Genomic DNA, 18,430 nt, shown 5'->3' on the forward strand with positions numbered 1-18,430 from the left:
CTAGAAATGTGCTTGAAATATTAGGTTACTTTAATCATGTTTTTGATGTACCAGGTAGCTGTTTTACTTAGAGACTAATAACTATGTATGCAAAACAGATGATTCATCTTGTTTTATAATTAACATTTTTATATTTTATTTTCTTAAAATTAGATCAATCTTAGCTGTAAATGATTTGCAATAAATCTCTTATATGTAACTTGTCATTATTCCTAGTAATGTTATATTCTAGCACTTGCGTAATCAAAATGCAATACCTTTGCAAACTTTGATTGAACGTAATTTTATTGAAGTGAACTCAGTCATCTTTGCTTCACAATTATAAAACTTTTTCCGTTTTAGATCTAAAACAATTTTTAGGATGATTAATTTGATGAATTTTTATTTTTACATCAGTTTTTTATCCATCTTTATTTGCATATGAACTATTTTAAATAAATTTAGTTGTACAAACATAAAGAATTAAGAATATCTGCCAGGTGTTGTGGTGCATGCCTATAGTCCCAGCAGCGCATGAGGCTGAGGCAAGAGGATCACAAGTTCAAAGCCAGCCATAGCAACTTAGTGAGGCCCTAAGCAACTCAGGGAGACTCTGTCTCTAAATAAAATTTTTAAAAAGGGGCTGGAGATATGGCTCACTGGTTAATCTCTGGTACCAAAAAATAAAATACAGTATTAAGAAACAGACTGGTAGACCAAAGGTAAAGAATAGAGGACACAGAGACTAACCCAAATAATTACAGTTATCTTATATTAGACAAAGGCACCAAAAACATACATTGGAGAAAAGATAGCCTCTTCAACAAATGATGCTGGGAAAACAGGAAATCCATATGCAACAAAACGAAATTAAACCCCTATCTCTCACCTTGCACAAAACTCAACTCAAAGTGGATCAAGGACCTAGGAATTCAACCAGAGACCCTGTGTTTAATAGAAGAAAAAGTAGGCCCAAATCTCCACCATGTCAGTTTAGGCCCCAACTTATTTAACAAGACTCTTATAGGGCAAGAATTAAAATTTTAAAAAATCAATAAATGGGATGGATTTAAACTAAAAAGCTTCTTCTCAGTAAAAGAATCAGTGAGGGGAATAGAAAGCCCACATCTTAAAGCAAATTTTTACCACTTGCACATTAGATAGAGTACTAATCTTTAGAGTATATAAAAAACTGAAAAACTTAATGCCAATAAAACAAATAACCCAATCAATAAATGGGCTATGGAAATGAACAGACACTTTTCAGAAGGTGATATACAATCAATCAACAAATATGTGAAAAAAAAATGTTCAACATCTCTAGCAATTAGAGAAATGCAAATCAAAAATACTCTTAAGATTTTATCTCACTCCAGTCAGAATGGCAGCTATTAAGAATACAAACAACAATAAGTGTTGGTGAGGATATGGGGAAAAAGGCACATTCATACATTGCTGGTGGGACTGCAAATTGTTGCAGCCAATATGGAACGTAGTATGGAGATTCCTTGGAAATCTGGGAATGGAACTATCATTTGACCCAGCTATACCACTCCTTGGTCTATACCCAAAGGATCTAAAACCCAAAGGACCACATCAATGTTTATAGCAGCACAATTCACAAAAGCTAAACTGTGGATCCAGCCTAGATGCCAGTCAGTAGATGAATGGATAAAGAAGATGTGGTATATATACACAATGAAATATTACTCAGTAATAAAAGAGAATAAAACATGGCATTTGCATGTAAATGGATGGCACTGGAGAATATAATGCTAAGTAAAGTTAGCCAATCCAAAAAAACAAAATGCGGAATGTTTTCTTATATATAAGGATGCTGACTCATAGTGAGGTTGGGAGGGAGATAATAGGAGGATTAGATGAACTCTAAGTAGGGCAAAGGAGTGAAAGGCGAAGGGAGGGGGCATGGAGGTAGAAAAAATGGTGGAATGAGATGGACATCATTACCCTATGTACACATATGAATTACTTTGTATACAACCAGAGATATGAGAAATTGTGCTTTATATGTGTAATATGAATTGTAATGCATTCTTCTGTCATATATAACAAATTAGAATAAAAAATAAATTTTAAAAAAAGAATATCTTGACATAAAAAGATTGCACAATGAAATCCTCATCTTGAATGGATTAACTGGCTGAGAATACCACAGTTTCTTTTGTCCTTAGAAATATATTGTTCACTCATTGATACTTAAGTTTTGGAGAACTAAGGTAGAATACCATACTCTGAAGACTCAGAGTTTGGGATTTCCAATTTCATGATGGAAATTAGAATCTAGAATGCTGCTATCTTTATTTTTGCTGTCATCATTTTTTTCATCTAGTAAGTTTGAAAGATCTTTCTCAGCTTTTCTTTTTGCCATTTTGTGTAAAAAAAAGTTGGTTTCTCCACCTTGTCACTAGGGACATTTTGTGTCAAATAATTTTTTCTTTATGATAGGTTGTTTAGCACCACCCTGGTCTCTACCTTCTAAATGTCAGAAGAATGCTCTTTGGTTAAGATAAAGAAAACATCTCCATATGTTCCCAAATGTCCCCAGGGAGAGAAAATCACCGCCAGTTGAAAAACATTCCATCATTCTTTTGGTTTCCTATTCTTTTAGTTTGTCTCTCTGTCTGTCTCTCTCTAGCATAGTTAGGAATAATCAATGAATAATAATTAAATAATTCCCAGGAGAATGAAATTTTACAAGACATATTAAAAATAAGAACACTATTATCCTAAACATATTTTAGATTTATAGAGTTCATTGGATTATTACAGTAATTTCAAGATAGAGTGAGTTTAATTCTATTTTTAAAAAATAAATAAATTTTCTGTTTGTTTTTTGAAAGACTTCTAAGAAAGAATAAAAATCATGAAATATCAATTCTTATAAATAAAATGACTGAAAAAAGAAACTCTAAAACTGGGCTTTTGGATGCTCTGGTGTACTAAGGGTTAAGGTAATTATTCTTGAGATCTTAGGATTTAACTGACTTAAATTCACAAAGCAGAACACTTTGGTAAAATATCTGGTTTAAGTTTTTAATATGGTACAATATTATTACCTTAATTAGTGGCCACCTTTTAATATAAATTTCTTTCACTTATTTTAAGGTCTTTTTTGTGTATGTGTGGTGCTAGGGATTGAACCCAGGGCCTTGAGCATGCGAGGCAAGCACTCTCCCAACTGAATTATATCCCAAGCCCCAGTTTAAGGTCTTCTGTAGAGTTCTGTGTAATAAAATTTATAGCAATAATAATTACTGCTAATGAGTCCTTATTATGTACCAACTAAACCTCTGTTTGATCCTTGAAGCATCTCTATTTTCTCAAGAAACTAGGAGGCATTAAAAGATTAAGGAACTCACTTGAGTTTATATAGCTAAAAAATTTGATCTTGAATCTTCCTGGTCTTTAAACTCATGCTTTTTCTACCCTGTCAAAAAACATATGGCAATACCATATTTATTCAGCATCCTTAGAGATTAGGTAAATAAATTTTTAGGCAACTGACCCTTAACTCATTGAATGCCACACATTTGCTTAAAAAAGAGTGTAATAATTTTGTTTTCTAAATAATTTATGATTTAAATATCTATTTGTCTATTTTTACTACCTGGTTTTATTTATCTTTAAAATTTTTCACATTTTGAGGTAATTAGATGAGCTTTAAATTTTAACAGTAGCTCAGTGTTTTTTGAGCCCCTTTGACCTCTTAGAAAATCTCAAGATTGTCCTCTTAGAAAAAAATACACATGTATATGAAATTTTTCTTATGATTTCATAAATTTCATAAACTCTTGAAATCCATGGAAGCTCAACAGTAGTTTCCTTTTTGAAAATCCATTTTGCCTGATGATGCATATATTAAATTTAATTCAATTTTAGACTCATGTCTCTTTGGGCATAAAGTTAACCATACTATCTATGATACAAATACTTTGGAGAATGATTCATTCTGCTCTTTTCACTCAATATTTTAAAAATTGATTTCTAGGCTCTTTTACCTGAAGTTGAACTATTTCCCCCCAGAAGCTCCATGGTTGTTTTGAAATTTTGTGTCCTTACCGTTTAGACATTTTTCTGCAGTGGCTGGTCATAATGGTGATTTTGCTTTTGTTGTTTTTTTCAGCTTTGACATTTACCTATTTTTGCTCTCTTTATAATTGTAGTAGAACTGAAGGCATGTAGCAGTTCAGGGAAAGTAAATTACTCTAAAAATTAGACCGAACATCTATTAGCTCAGGTACAATTTTAATTTCTCACTTGTGCCCAGGTGTGTTGAGGGGGGGGCGGGGCTCTCTTCCATTCAATGATTCTATTATCTTCTGGCTCCACCATCTCTCTCTGAGGCTTGTAAACTGCACTTATCTGTTGGAAGGGGATGAGGACAGAGAAGGCACACCTATTCTTCTAAAAACACCGGCCTAGAAATGACCACATAGCTTTTCTGCTTACATTCTGTTGGCAAAAAACTTAGCAACACCTAAGAGAAAAGGGGAGCTGAAAAATGGGTCTTACCATGGGTCCAGCAACACTGTTTTTACTTTGGGGGCAGATTTGGGTAGACTAATGGTAGTGTTTGCCACAGTTGCCAAGTATGAATCAAGGTACACACAATTTTTGTGTGCATGTGAGAGAGAGAGAGATAGAGAGAGAGAGAGGGAGAGAGAGAGAGAGAGAACTGGCTTGTGACTGTTTTATTTGTGCTTGGAGGCATTTTTCACTCTGTTTCAGTTTCTGCTGTGTGTTATTCTGTAAGGTTTAACAATAGCCTGTTACCATAGGTGTAATCTGCCCTTCTCCAGAGTATGGGCTTTGGAATCATATAGAGCTGGATTCTAATTTAAGTTAGATTTTATCACCCTGATAAAGTTTGTTTGTTTGTTTCCCAGCACTGGGGATCAAACACAGAGCCTTGTAAATGCAGAGCCTTGCACATATTAGGAAAGTGCTCTCCTCCTGAGCTACACCCCCAGCCCTTATTTTGGGACAGGGACTAGTTGAGTTGCCCAGGCTGGCCTTAAACTTGCAATCCTTCTGCCTCAGCCTCCCCAGTAGCTGGGATTACAGGTGTTTACCACCATTCTTGTCTCATGCTTTCTGAGTTTTGATTTTCTTCCCCTATAGAATGGGAAAAATACCCATCTCTCTTATTGTGAGGATCAAATGATAAAGTTCATATAAAATAAGTAAAGTTGTTTGGAGTACTGAAAAACTGACAAGCAAGTGATAACTATTAATAATAATGATGAATATTAACAATGGTTAATGTGGTCATCTTCATCCTCAGTGGTGTTTTGCTTGCTGGTCACAGTGATCTTCAACTCCCAAACCCTTCTTCAGTGAGGCTACTGGAATATTCACATCTCTTCTTTTTCCCTATGAGTACAGGTGTTTAATCTCTTTAACAGCAGCTAACATTTTCTTCTAGTTGATATTATGATTCCAAACAATTAATTTCTATTTCATTTCTTTTTTTGTGTGCCTACATTTTTTATTGGTTGTTCATAACATTACAAAGCTCTTGACATATCATACATTAGATTGAAGTGGGTTATGAACTCCCAATTTTTACCCCAAATGCAGATTGCAGAATCACGTTGGTTACACATCCACAATTTTACATAATGCCCTATTAGTAACTGTTGTAATCTGCTACTTTTCCTGTCCCCTACTATCCCCCCTCCCCTTCCCTCACATCTTCTCTCTCTACCTCTATTTCATTTCTTGATTCTTTTCCTTCTTTATTATTAATAAAAAAGAAATGTTTCATTAGTGTAAGTCAAACATTCTTTTTCTGTATATGTATTTTTATATTTATCTTTCAGGGTCAAAAACTACATGTTAAAACAAAAGGAGGCAGAGTGATCTCTCTGGGAACAGTTTATGGAAATATAGATATTCATGCATCAAATAAAAGTGTAAGATTGAAATTTTCTTTTTTTCACAATTGCAATATTGCTTCCAGTTAGCTCACAAAATGGGTAGCTTCTGTAGGATTTGTGCTGTGATAATGCATTTTCAATACATTTTGTTTCAAATTCAAGTTTGGAATTGAGGTGATTAAATATTATGCAATTTAAAATTTAGTTTGTGATTTAATACTTTTGACAGTTATTTAATTCCTTATTTGTAATCAGTAAAAACTTAAATACACTTTAATTCTGAAGAGATTTTTAATTGATGATCATTGATTAAAATATTTCATACTATTAGTATCTGGATTGGGTTTTTCTTGTTTGCTTGTGTGTGGTACTTTCTAAGACCTGTTTACTTTGCCATTAGACCAACTGAAGGACAAGGTTTGAAACTCAGTTTTCTTCATTATTTTCCACAAGGTGGCATCATAAGATAGCTTTACTGCCTTCCAAAGTTTTTTGTTTTGTTTTGTTTTGTTTTTGTAGGAAGATTGTATTTTAAATTAATTTTCTTATTGTTTCCTGTGATTTAGTATTAAGAGCTCAGGTCTAATTTTGGAAGTATAAGTTGTCACCTTTTAAAAATATGACTAGCAATGTTTTAAATTTTTTTGAAAACCCTTGGTCTTGGGCTGGGATTGTGGCTTAGTGGTGGAGCTTGCTTAGCACAGGTGAGGCACTGGGTTTGATCCTCAGCACCACATAAAAATAAATAAATAGCTGAATGTTTTCTCTGAGATAAGGAGGCTGATTCATAGTGGGGTTGGGAGGGGGAACACAGGAATGTTAGAGGAACTCTAGATAGGACAAAGGGGAGGGAGAGGAAGGGAGTGGGCAAGGGGTATAAAAAAGATTGTGGAATGAGATGGACATCATTACCCAAAGCACATGTATGAAGACATGAATGTTGTGAATATACTTTGTATACAACCAGAGATATGAAAAATTGTGTTATATATGTGTAATATGAATTGTAATGCATTCTATGTTATATATAACAAATTAGAATAAAACATTTAAAAATAAACAAACAAATAAAACATTGGGCTAATAATGAGATGTTTAAAAAACAACAACTTTGATCTCCTCTTGTTTCTGACTTTTACAATTTGCAATGATTTTTTGTTATAAATTTGCTAAATTTCATAGCCAGCTTTATTCCTCCACAGTTGGAGGGGAGTAATTGTGAGCATATCTTGTAGGGTGAGTGTTGCTGGTGTAATTAAACAAATTGGAGTATGGGACTCTTTCTGTTGTTATTTTCAATCACCTTTCTCTTATGACTTGTGGGAGCCTGTTTAAATCCAAATATTTGAGTGTACCCAACTGCCTTTTAAATTAAACTAGGAAAGTTCTGAAAGACGTTGTGACCCTTGATGACAGCCCTTTTTAGATGGCATTTAGTCAGATTTCTGTGGTTTAGATATGAAAGAGGGAAATTGGATAACTTTGCAGCTCCTTCAAGTTCATTCCTTTAATTGATGGCTAATGTTACTTGAAATGATATTTGAGCTACCAGAATATTATATATTTATATTCAAATAAAAGTATCAGTGTTTAAATCAGCTTTCATTTATTTGCTATTTTGAATAATTTGGCCATTCATTAGTTAGTTATTTGCTCCAACTTTCATGGTTTATTGAATATTTATTTATTCCTACTTCCTATTACACTATTTTGCTTCCTGCCTGATTGAATTTTGTAGACCCAAAGATTCAGTCTAGATTTTCTTCTATTTTTATTATTATATATAGTGTTAATTTATAAAGCATATTCCTAAGCCTGCAGTTTTTAAAAAAGAACATATAAAGTAAATAAGAAAGTCATTAACTTTTAATATACAACTTTCATACATATGTGTCTTGGAAATTTGAAAGGCAGCATAGGGAATTGGTTAAGAGCACAAAATTGAGAACCAAATATTTGAATCCTGGTCCAGCCTCTGTATCCTTAGACAAGTTTCTAATGGATTTAATTCAGTAGGTTGTTATGAGGATTGAGTTAATCCAGGTAGAGTACTTAATGTCTAACACATAGCTAACTCTAACATAATGCTTGCCATGTTAGTGATAAAGTGAAGGAATTGCAAGAACGATTACTTGACCAGTCCTAGATCTATCACTTTATTTCTCTGAGCCTACATTTTATTATTCAGAAAACAGGGATGGTAGTATTTGCTTTTCATACTCAATAAGATTGTGAAAGTTAAATGAGCTTTATAAACAGTAGCATCATTACATTGCCATGTCAAAATTATATCATTTATTTTAGTGTCCTAAATTTAGTTTTATAACAACCGAGAATATAAAAATCAATTTCAGCTGACTATTGGGTTGGTGACATAGTTGTCAGTTTCCTTTCTTTCTTAGTCTGAGCTACAAAGCCACAGTACTTCCTTATAATTTATTTGTAATAACTATATAGTATATATGTATACTGTCTAAACTTAGGAAAAAATTTCCTTCTTATATAGAAAAGAAAATTAATTTATAACAATACTTTTGTCAGGAAGGCATTGGTTTTTGGATCTGTTGTCGATTCTGTTTTTAAATAGGTATTTTCATTAAAAAGCAAACTCAACAGTGTAGAAAACCTATTTGTGACACTTCTTTCCATTAACATTTCATGACTGTAAGTCAGAGCCTCAGTATTTTACTGTAAATTGTGCTGTCCTAAATTTAATTGTTCTAGTTAGTATCTGATATAGTGCATTATATATGGCCCTCTGGGAATTTTGAATTTCTTTACAATTTTGTGGAATGATTTGTTAATATTGAAAGGGGAGTTGTTATGGTTTCACTTGCTTTCATAGGGCAGAATATTTTTTCTAGCTTCCTAGAAAGTATAATATTTAGTGTCTACTGAACAATATAAATCTTTGGCATTTTCCAGTTACTTTCAAGGAGTCTTGAAAGCTTTATTTGGTTATTGAGAAAGTCTAAATCATAAGTGTTCCTTTGCAAATTTAATTAAGTTTCAAATTTCTTTTCAATATTTATCTCTTGGTGTTTTCTAAAATGGCCTCACTATCTATAAAAAGCCAGACTTTTTGCCTGCTTTATGGAAATAATTGGAGAATTTTATTCATAAAGCAATTTTTCAAATAGAGCATTTGAGCATAAAGTACCTTTCATGAAGAGACTTTAAAGGATAATATTTTTCAGGAGTTTTATACCTTTACTATAAGACCAAGGAAGTCAAAAATTTGTATTCTCACAAATTTAGTTATAGGTAAAATATCTATCTATCTTTGACAGACTTATTGAAATTAAATTTAAAGAAAAATTTCTCTCAATCCATAATTAGATAAAAAGAAACTGTAGTATTTAAGAAGCAAGTAGGGCTATATTGTATACTTAATAACTGCCCTTTAGAAAAGAAAGTTATATACTTTAAATCCAGAAGAGAAAGCAATTCTAATTTATCTCCCGTAAGACCTCTACATACTTTTCTTTCTCTTTTTGCACTTTTACTTTTCTTCTTATTTTCCCAGAGGGCCATATATAATGCACTGTATCAGATACTAACTAGAACAATTAAATTTAGGACAGCACAATTTATAGTAAAATTTCTCGAAACTCCATTTTTGTTAGATAACATTTTAAAGTCTTAATTTTGAAGGACTCATTTAGGTTTGATGGCACTAATGCCTATGTATAGAAAACAGTGATGCTATTTCTTTCAACACCCCAGTGTATGGCTTGAAGTTGTCCCTGGGCAAAACTGAGAAACCTTCCTGGTGATTCAGTTTTTATGTCAACAGTTTTACATTAACACTTACATTTGTTTAAAATACATAAAGATGATTTGGAATCCTTAACTAGATAGCTTCATTTTACGTTGTAAGCGATATTTGAGACACAGATACATACTGAATTTTGATTGGGAAATTTAAGGACAAATATATAATTTCTCCCATGTTGTACTCTGGAAATGTAAAGTGGAAAAGTTGTAGAAATATTAGTGTATTCACTACATTAACACATTAAAGGAGAGAAATCATGATAACTTTTAGAATCATGCTTAAATATGATTATAGTATATGCTAAAATTCAGACTCTGTTTATGATTTGATAAAAGTATCTAAGAGACATCCATAACAAATGTGTTCAATGCTGAAATGCAATAAGCTTTTACTCTGAGAACAAGAATAAGATAAAGGTGGCTGCTTATATCTTTTAGCTGTAGAAGTGGAGACCAGAGCCAGGTGGTAAGGCAAGAAAAAGAGTGAAAAAGAAGGGGGAAAAGTATTAATATAAGGATTGGAAATAAAGCTATTACTTGTAGATAACCTAATTATGCATCTAGAAGTTTTTTTAAAAATATGTTTTAGTTGTCAATAGCCTTTATTTTATTTTTTTATATGTGGTGCTGAGAATTGAACCCAGTGCCTCACATGTGCTAGGCAAGCACTGTACCACTGAACTATGACCTCAGCCCAAGTTTTTTTTCTTAATACAGATAAATTACTAGAATTAGTGAGTTTATTGTGGTTGCTGGATTAAGGTCAAATACAAAAGTCAATTAAGATAAAATGAAATATTAAAATGTACCTTGTATAGTAACACTTAAATGAAGGAACTGTGGAATGAAACTGACCAAATTATGCTATATACATGTATGAAGGTATACAGTGAATTTCACCTTTATGGATAGCTATAAAACACAGTTTTTAAAAAGCAATAAATAGAAGGAAGACCCAAAGATATAGAGGAAGTGGAACAGAGGGAGAGTGGAAGAAAAAGAAAGAGGAAGTACTGGGAGACTGAGTGGAGAAAATTATATTCTATGCATGTGTGATTGTCAAAATGAATCCCAATATTATATATGACTATAATGCACTAACAAAAACATTTTAAAACTGTAATAGGACTAAGTATAACAAAACAAGAAGAACTTTACATAGAAAATATAAAACATAATTAAAAGAAAAATGAAAGAATATCTATATAAGTAGAGGGATATATAGTGGGTCTATTCCACATTTAACGTAGAGTGCATGTTTCAATCTTGTAATTAGATTTAAAAAATCAGAATTAAGTTATTGTGAAGCAGGTAGTAACTTTTTATGTAGTTGCCTACTAATTTCATATGTATCATTTTAGTTTTTTCCAGTTTTTGTTTTATGATGAACTGATAAGTCTTTCTCTTAATAGACTGTGACCATAGATAAACTGCAGGGAAGTTCTGTTAATATATCTACTGAAGATGGTTTGCTGAAAGCCAAGTATCTTTATACAGAATCATCATTTCTGTCTTCTGCTGCTGGGGATATTGCATTAGGAAGTGTTCATGGTAAGCTGACAAAGATCTACCATATATTAGACTTTACACATAGCTTAAATTTTAAGAGATGACTGTCTGTAGTTGAAGAAGGTTAGGAAACTAGCCTTCTAATTAATTGCAGACTAGCCATCTCTTAAAAATACAATGACTTATAACCTAGCTTAATGTTATTTTGACAAGAAATTGAAGATTATGCTGTTATATATGAAGCTACTCTGATTTTAATGAATAGCCTTATAACAGAAAATGAGTAACAAAGATATGTATGCAGATGAAATATAAGCAGTATTAAATAAAGATGAGTTTTGAGTGATTCCTTTTAGTTATAATTGGAAAGCTAAAAGTTAATGAAACATTTGGGTAGAATCTAATTATAGGAACCCAGAGATACTGATTTTGGTTAAATGCTTTACGGGCATTTTTACTGATATCAAGTCCTCTCAGCATCCCCCCATTTCCAGTTTTCTTTGAGTATACTCTCTCAATTTCTAAAACATATCTCTACAGACAAGCACTATTATTTAGTCAACATTTGTATTATTGAAAGAAAATGATAGAATGTAATGGTGAAGTAATATGGCAAAGGATATGATAGTGTTCAGTGTCACTCAGCCTGCCTTAAATTTCACAGAGCAGAAGATTTAAATCCAGATGTGTTTTCCAAAATATATACAGGTAGAATTAAGAATCATTTATCTGGGACTGGGGTTGTGACTCAGAGGTAGCATATGTGAGGCACTGGGTTCGATCCTTAGCACGACATAAAAATTAAAAAAAAAATAAAGATATTGTGTTCATCTATGACTAAAAAATTTAATAAAGAATCATTTATCTCAAGAGTACAATATATACATATCTGCTAAATGCCTTTTGGGCCATATTCCAGGAAGTTTAGACTTGAACCTTTTTTTTAATTCTAATTTGTTATATATGACAATAGAATGTATTAGAGTTCATATTACACATATAGAGCACAATTTTTCATATCTCTGGTTGTACACAAAGTAGAGTCACACCATTTATGTCCTCATACATGTACTTAGGGTAATGATGTCCATGTCATTCCACCATCTTCCTACCTCCATGCCCCCTCCCTTCTCCTTCCAACCCTTTGCCCTATCTAGAGTAGGCTTGAACCTCTTCTATATATGGTCTACTAATTTCACTTCTGTACTTAAACTGAATATTGGTAGCTATATACTCTGGATAACTCCCCAGATTTTAATGAGTGTAAGTTATTAGGTGGTAATAGAAACCATGGTTAGGGCTAGTCATGCTGTGAGGCAAACAGATAAGTAGTATTTTCAATTTTAGAAAATAAAACTAAAAGAAGAGTATTTGTGTACTTGGAATAAATCTTGAGCCTTGAGCCTAATTTAAATGACTAAGCCTCAACCATTCTTGCAAGGTTAAAATATTATTTTAGCCCAAAATAGCTTGAGCACAAGTGGAGCCTTAGTCAGATAAAACAAATGGTTTTGTTTACTTACTCATTTACTTTTTATTCAGTTGCACATTAGGTAGTTCTGGCAATTTGTAGCTTCATATTTTTAAAATAACTTATGTAAGCATTACATTTATTTGTTAATTATAATTAAAACACTGCACCTAATATACTGAGTAGCTTTTAGTGAAAAACAATTCCTTATAAAGTCAGATGTTGTTTAATATCCAAAGGAAAAACTGTTCTATTCTCAGCACTGCTTTATACCACGTTTACATTAAATGCACTGATATGTGATTTCTTGCTTTAAGATAGATGAAAACTGAAATTGGGGTGGTTTATCACTGAGTACATGATAATAAAACAGATATACTTTTTTGAGGCAGTCTTCATAGTACTCTAGGTCTGTTGATCACAACATAGCTGATATGTAAACATTTTTAGGGATAAGATCATTCTTCGGCTTTTGTAAAGCCTTTTAATATTTACTGATCTTTACTATTAAGTCAAATACATTTCCATATTGTGGTTTAAATCTAGGTCTTCTTTTGGACTGTTGTTTCAGGTTGGGGTTCCTTGAAAGCACTCTGAGATGGGAATTAGAGTATAGCACATTTACTAGGGAGAGAGAGCTCTTGAAACCAATACCTGTAAAGGAAGGGACCCCAATTTTCATGAGAGAAGTTGGACCGTAACACAGTTTCAACAACTCTAAGAGGGAGCTCTGACGTTGGGGTGGTCCCTTAGAGTTTTCTGAAGTTGGAATGAGGGGAACTGGACTTCTATATCCCCAGTCATTAGATACTAGCTGCCCTGGGAAGGGGTATGATCTTGGGCCAAGATGGCTCTTTTTGGCTGAGGCAGTTCCCAGAGAGTACTGACAGTAAGGGATATCTGCCTACAATACTCTCAACAGCTAGGAAAATAAGCCTTCAGGTATGAACGGGGCTCTGCATAATCAATCACAGCCTTTGCTATAGTCAAATCTGTTTCTTCATTCAGCACATTTATTGACCATCTACTGTGTGCTGAATTTCCTTGCACCAGGGATGGAAAATAGAGCAAGAGATGGTACCTGAGTCCTCAAAGAACTCAGAGTCTAGTGGAAGGATTGAATGTCCTTTTTTGTTTTCTCAGTTACTACTGTCCCCATTGGGATACTACCTCCCACCTTATCTCCAATTGCCATCCATTGTCACCCTGCCTCAATGAAAAGCAATCATTTAACTGTTTCTCATAGCTCTTTTGTAATACTAGTGTAGAAGTGAGCAGGAGTAAGGGAAGGAAAAATGTGATCCAGTTGCAATCTTAGAAAAGCTTCCATGTTGTTCATCCTTGCTTTCTCCATCTAGTCCTTGGTCTTCACTCTATTTTTTATTTTTTCAGTATATACAAGTCATTTCTTAGTCATACCCTAGGCCTCAATTATTTTTTAAATCATCCTTCGGACAAGTCTAAATTTATTGCTCTCTCTTCCATGTCACCTCACTTTTCATTCTTATCCGAGGGATTCTATGAAAATACTATTTATTTAAGTTTGGAATTCAGGGGTGGGATGCATACAGAGGAGCATGCAAGGTTTTTAGTCCCTTGTCTTAGTAGGTGAGAAGATTTAGAGGCATGGCTGGTGAAAGTAAATCCCTGTGTTCCAGCTCTTGGGTTTTGGTTGGGGATGGGGGATGTCTTCCAAGGTTCTACTCAAGCTGGAACTCTGAATATATATTTCAGTGAATTCTTTGTTTTAATTGCTGGTGGTTAAAGAACACAAATTAGGCAAAAAATTTGGCTATATTTAAATAAGCTGGCATGGAATCTTAAAACTTGTTTTTACAGAATATATTGCCACTTCTAAACATCTTGATAAGCAGAAAACAAACTGAGAATATATGTATTTAAAGACCTTCCTGTTCAGGATTTATTATTTTTTAAAAATATTTTTTAGTTATAAATGGACACAATATTTTTATTTTGTTTATTTATTCTTATGTGGTGCTAAGGATTGAACCCAGTGCCTCACATGTGCTAGGCAAGCGCTCCGCCACTGAGCCACAACCCCATCCCCCAGGATATAGTTTTGTTGGCTTCTTTTACTAAGGACAGTTTAAACTGATTTTTTTCCAGGTTGAGCTGAAAAAATCCAACATATAGATTTTTCAAAAGCCATTTTTATACAAATATGATGCAATAACTATCATCTTGGTAGATCTTATTTAGTAGATAATTTTGGAGCCCTTGTGCCAGTAGGTGGATGGGTGGTTGTTTGAAAGCAAACATGTAATGAGTGCTATCAGCCAGCCTTGCTCATTTAATGGACGATTGGCTGTTTACATATGAGAAAAACAAACTTAGAAATGTCTAATTATTTACCCTTTGCTATAAATTAATTAGTAAAATAGCAAAGATTAGATCCTAGCTTCTTGACTTTCTAAGGAGATGTTCTTAAATAGTATTCAAACAAATGTAGGCACATGGCCATGGTGAACTTTTTGATTGCACTAAAAATTCCATCATCACTTCAAGGGCTTCCTACCTCCAGAGACATTTCCTCTAGGCAGACACATAGGAGCACTGGTACTGCTTCCACTGTGTTCTATGTTGTAATCTCCTTGAGATTTAGGACCATTTATTATTACCTTATGACATTTGAAAATGTGATTGATTGCTCCTTAGTGTTCAATCTGAGTTCCATGGTGGCATTCAGGAACTAGACTCCTTCCATAAAAAAAAAAAAAAAATCCTATTATCTTAATTGTATGACTTCTAAGGCTTCCATGAGAGGAGGAAAGCATAAAATGTATTTATTTATTTATCATCAGCATTTTCCTCATTACTGGGCTCCCTCTAATCTCTCAGCACAGTTGGATGTTGATTTGCCATCAGTATTTGTCCTCAGCTCTGCCCCTTTGAGACACTCAGAGACTCAGGTCCTTCCCTACAGGTGATGTTGCCATCTTTAGTTTGTGGCTTGCCACAGCCGGTCTGGCTGGGCAAAATAGCCGGGGGGTGACAAATAACTTGTGAATGTTGATACAGCAGGAATGGGAGCCGTTTATTGTAGGACAACAGAGCTATTTATACATTTTGCACAGCTTATCTTAATTAGCATAAACTAGATACATCAGTCAACCAATAAGGAATCTCCACACTTAATGGCTCACTTTTGTTACTTCTCAAACCACTCTCTCTGGCATTTTGCCAGGCACCATCCAGACTTGTTTACGAACTCTAACATTCCCCTGGCAAAATACCAGGTGTTATTTTGACTTGTTTACAGACCTTAACAGTGGCTGCCAAGACTTCCATGAAGAGAGTGCATAGTAGAATCATGCAGGAAGTTTCAGGAACCAGGCCTACAAGTGCATACATTTCTTCTGCCCATATGCCTTTAGAAAGAATGTTTTCAAATGGCTTTATCTACCTGCAGAGGCTGAGTGAGATATGTAATGAGATATGTAATGGATTCGAAGGAAGGAAGGAGAGAAGCACACAAAACTTAATGGGCATAGGCATGTCTGTCTTACCTTATAGGTAAATTGCTCTTTTGCAAATGTCTACACATTCCTTTTCTTTCTACCTCTTTGATGTGGTATTCTCTAGGATTTCATATGTGTCCATTGTTTTTTCTTAACATTTGGCATCAGATGCATTTTTGAGTCTTAACTGTGCTTGCACATTGATGATTCAAATCTTTATTTCTAGCCCTTTCATCTTAAATAGCCATCTGTCTGATGGGCATAGCCCTTTGGATTTTCACAGGCATCTCAAACTCAACATTCTCAATTTCTCTTTTCCTCCTTTTCCTGCCTCCCAACCTCATCCATAAAGTGTCCTCCTTCTTTATTTCCATATGCGGGTTTTGATATCACCATGCACCTAAATCCCCATGCTATAAATTTGTGTCATCCTAAATTCCTCTCTCTCACCTCCTGTATCTAATCAATCACTAATTTTTAGGCAGGTTTTATGACTCATCTAAATATTTCTTCAATCTCTCCCATGCTTTTTCTTCTGATTTCTACTCAGAATTCTGTCTCACATTCTTCTAGTCTCTTGCTTTGAATCTAGCAGTAATTTTGCCTCCAATCTTACCTTCTTCAAATCCATTCTCCTCAGTGTAGCTACAGTAGTTCACTAGAAATACACATTAAACATGTCATTCTCTTACTCAAACCCTTTCCTACTGTCTTCAGTGATTGCTGACTTCCCTTTTCTGACCCTATGCCTTACCTTCCAGAATTAGTCTCACTTTTTCTTGTACCATTCTTAAGCTGTTTTATACTTGATCAGAGCCTTCTATCATAGTGATCATAGTCATGCTGTTTTTATATTCTGCCGAAAATGCTTTCCAAGCTTTTTAAAAAATCTCATTAAGTAATCTTTTAGTAACCCCAGCTGAAGCATCCTCACCTTATCTCTGGCTTTTCATTGACCTGTAAATTTTTGCCTAATTATAAATTCCTCAAGATCAAGGATCATGTTTTATTTGTCCTCATATTCTTGGCATTTAGCATTGTGGCTTGCAGATAGTAAGGCTTCCTTAAGTCTCCCCACTCCCTGTCCTCCCAACCCCCAAAAGATTTTAACCTTTAAAGATATTGATTGCTCTGTTTGGATTGTTAAGAGCATATGTGCTGTTTTAACCATGATCATATTTTTTTAATTGAAAAAAATATACCATTGTCATTATTTTTAAATTGATTGTTCCTTATCGCCCCCCACCACCATCATGCTAGAATTAAGGGTTGCAAGGTAAGAAAAAAAAATACATATTTTCTCAAATACTAGGATTTGTGGAAAAGTTGTATAACTTGAGAGTAGTGTAAGCATACATAGCTATTACAGATAATGTAGTATCTTCTTTATTGGAAAGAAGGTTTTACTTCTCTCAGGTGATTTATTATTTCCTGTGATTGGAGGTGAAATAGGTGTGACTAAAATATAGGAAATTTTGCCAATAATACCAATTTTTTATTTATATACTTCTAAATATTCTCATCTCACAAAATATTTGAGACAAGAGTTCATTTTGTGTATTCTGATGACTTTGGAATATTTATTTAGGGTAAAGACTTTCTAAATATTTGGTATGATTTGCAAATATATTTATTTATTTATTTATTTACTGCTTTATTTAGTATTCACGAAATATTTTGGAATATTCTTTTTTAACTTTATTTACAAATATTTCTTATTTCTTTTTATATCTTTTTAGTTGTAAATGGACATAATGACTTTATCTTGTTTATTTATTCTTTATATGGTATTGAGGATCGAACCCAGTGCTTCACATGTGCTAAGCAAGCACTCTTCCACTAAGTCACAACCCTAGCCCATTCCTTATTTTTTTTTTGTTCCACTGTGTTTTTACTGCATAGTAGAACTGTATTCAAGAGAGATATTGTGTGAAACTCTATAGATTCCACTATGATATGAACCAGTCTTCATTCTTTATAAACTTTTTGTTTTCTAGTTCTTTTTTTTTTATTGGTTGTTCACAACACTACAAAGCTCTTGAGTGTTTTCTAGTTCTAAGAATCATTTTCTTAAGACCCTATTACTATCATCAAAACTCCTAATGATTGGCTTTTTGAGAAAGACCATATTTCCATTAAAAAAATAGTACATTCTTACTGCATTCATTGATGACTAGTTTAGGACAATAAAGCTCCATTTCCTCATGAATGGTGAGTGGACTTACTAGATAAGTGACTATAAACTACATCATAGTTCTTCATTAGTAGTTAAAATTTTAAATATCAGGAGTATGAGATACCATCATTGATCTTTC

At 33.5% G+C, this 18,430-nt stretch overlaps 1 protein-coding gene across 2 annotated transcripts in view; it reads left to right on the top strand.

The window, feature by feature from the left end:
• The window catches only part of Fam185a (family with sequence similarity 185 member A), a 49,817-nt gene that overhangs the window by 3,231 nt on the left and 28,156 nt on the right, over window positions 1–18,430 (top strand). For both annotated transcript variants that reach the window (XM_078040186.1, XM_005319477.5), the window contains exons 3-4: window positions 5,823–5,915; window positions 11,069–11,207. In XM_078040186.1, coding sequence (XP_077896312.1) covers window positions 5,823–5,915; window positions 11,069–11,207 — 232 coding nt within the window. The remainder of the gene's footprint in view (window positions 1–5,822; window positions 5,916–11,068; window positions 11,208–18,430) is intronic.

The sequence above is a fragment of the Ictidomys tridecemlineatus genome, chromosome 2 (genome assembly GCF_052094955.1).
Source record: "Ictidomys tridecemlineatus isolate mIctTri1 chromosome 2, mIctTri1.hap1, whole genome shotgun sequence".
Lineage (NCBI taxonomy): Eukaryota > Metazoa > Chordata > Mammalia > Rodentia > Sciuridae > Ictidomys > Ictidomys tridecemlineatus.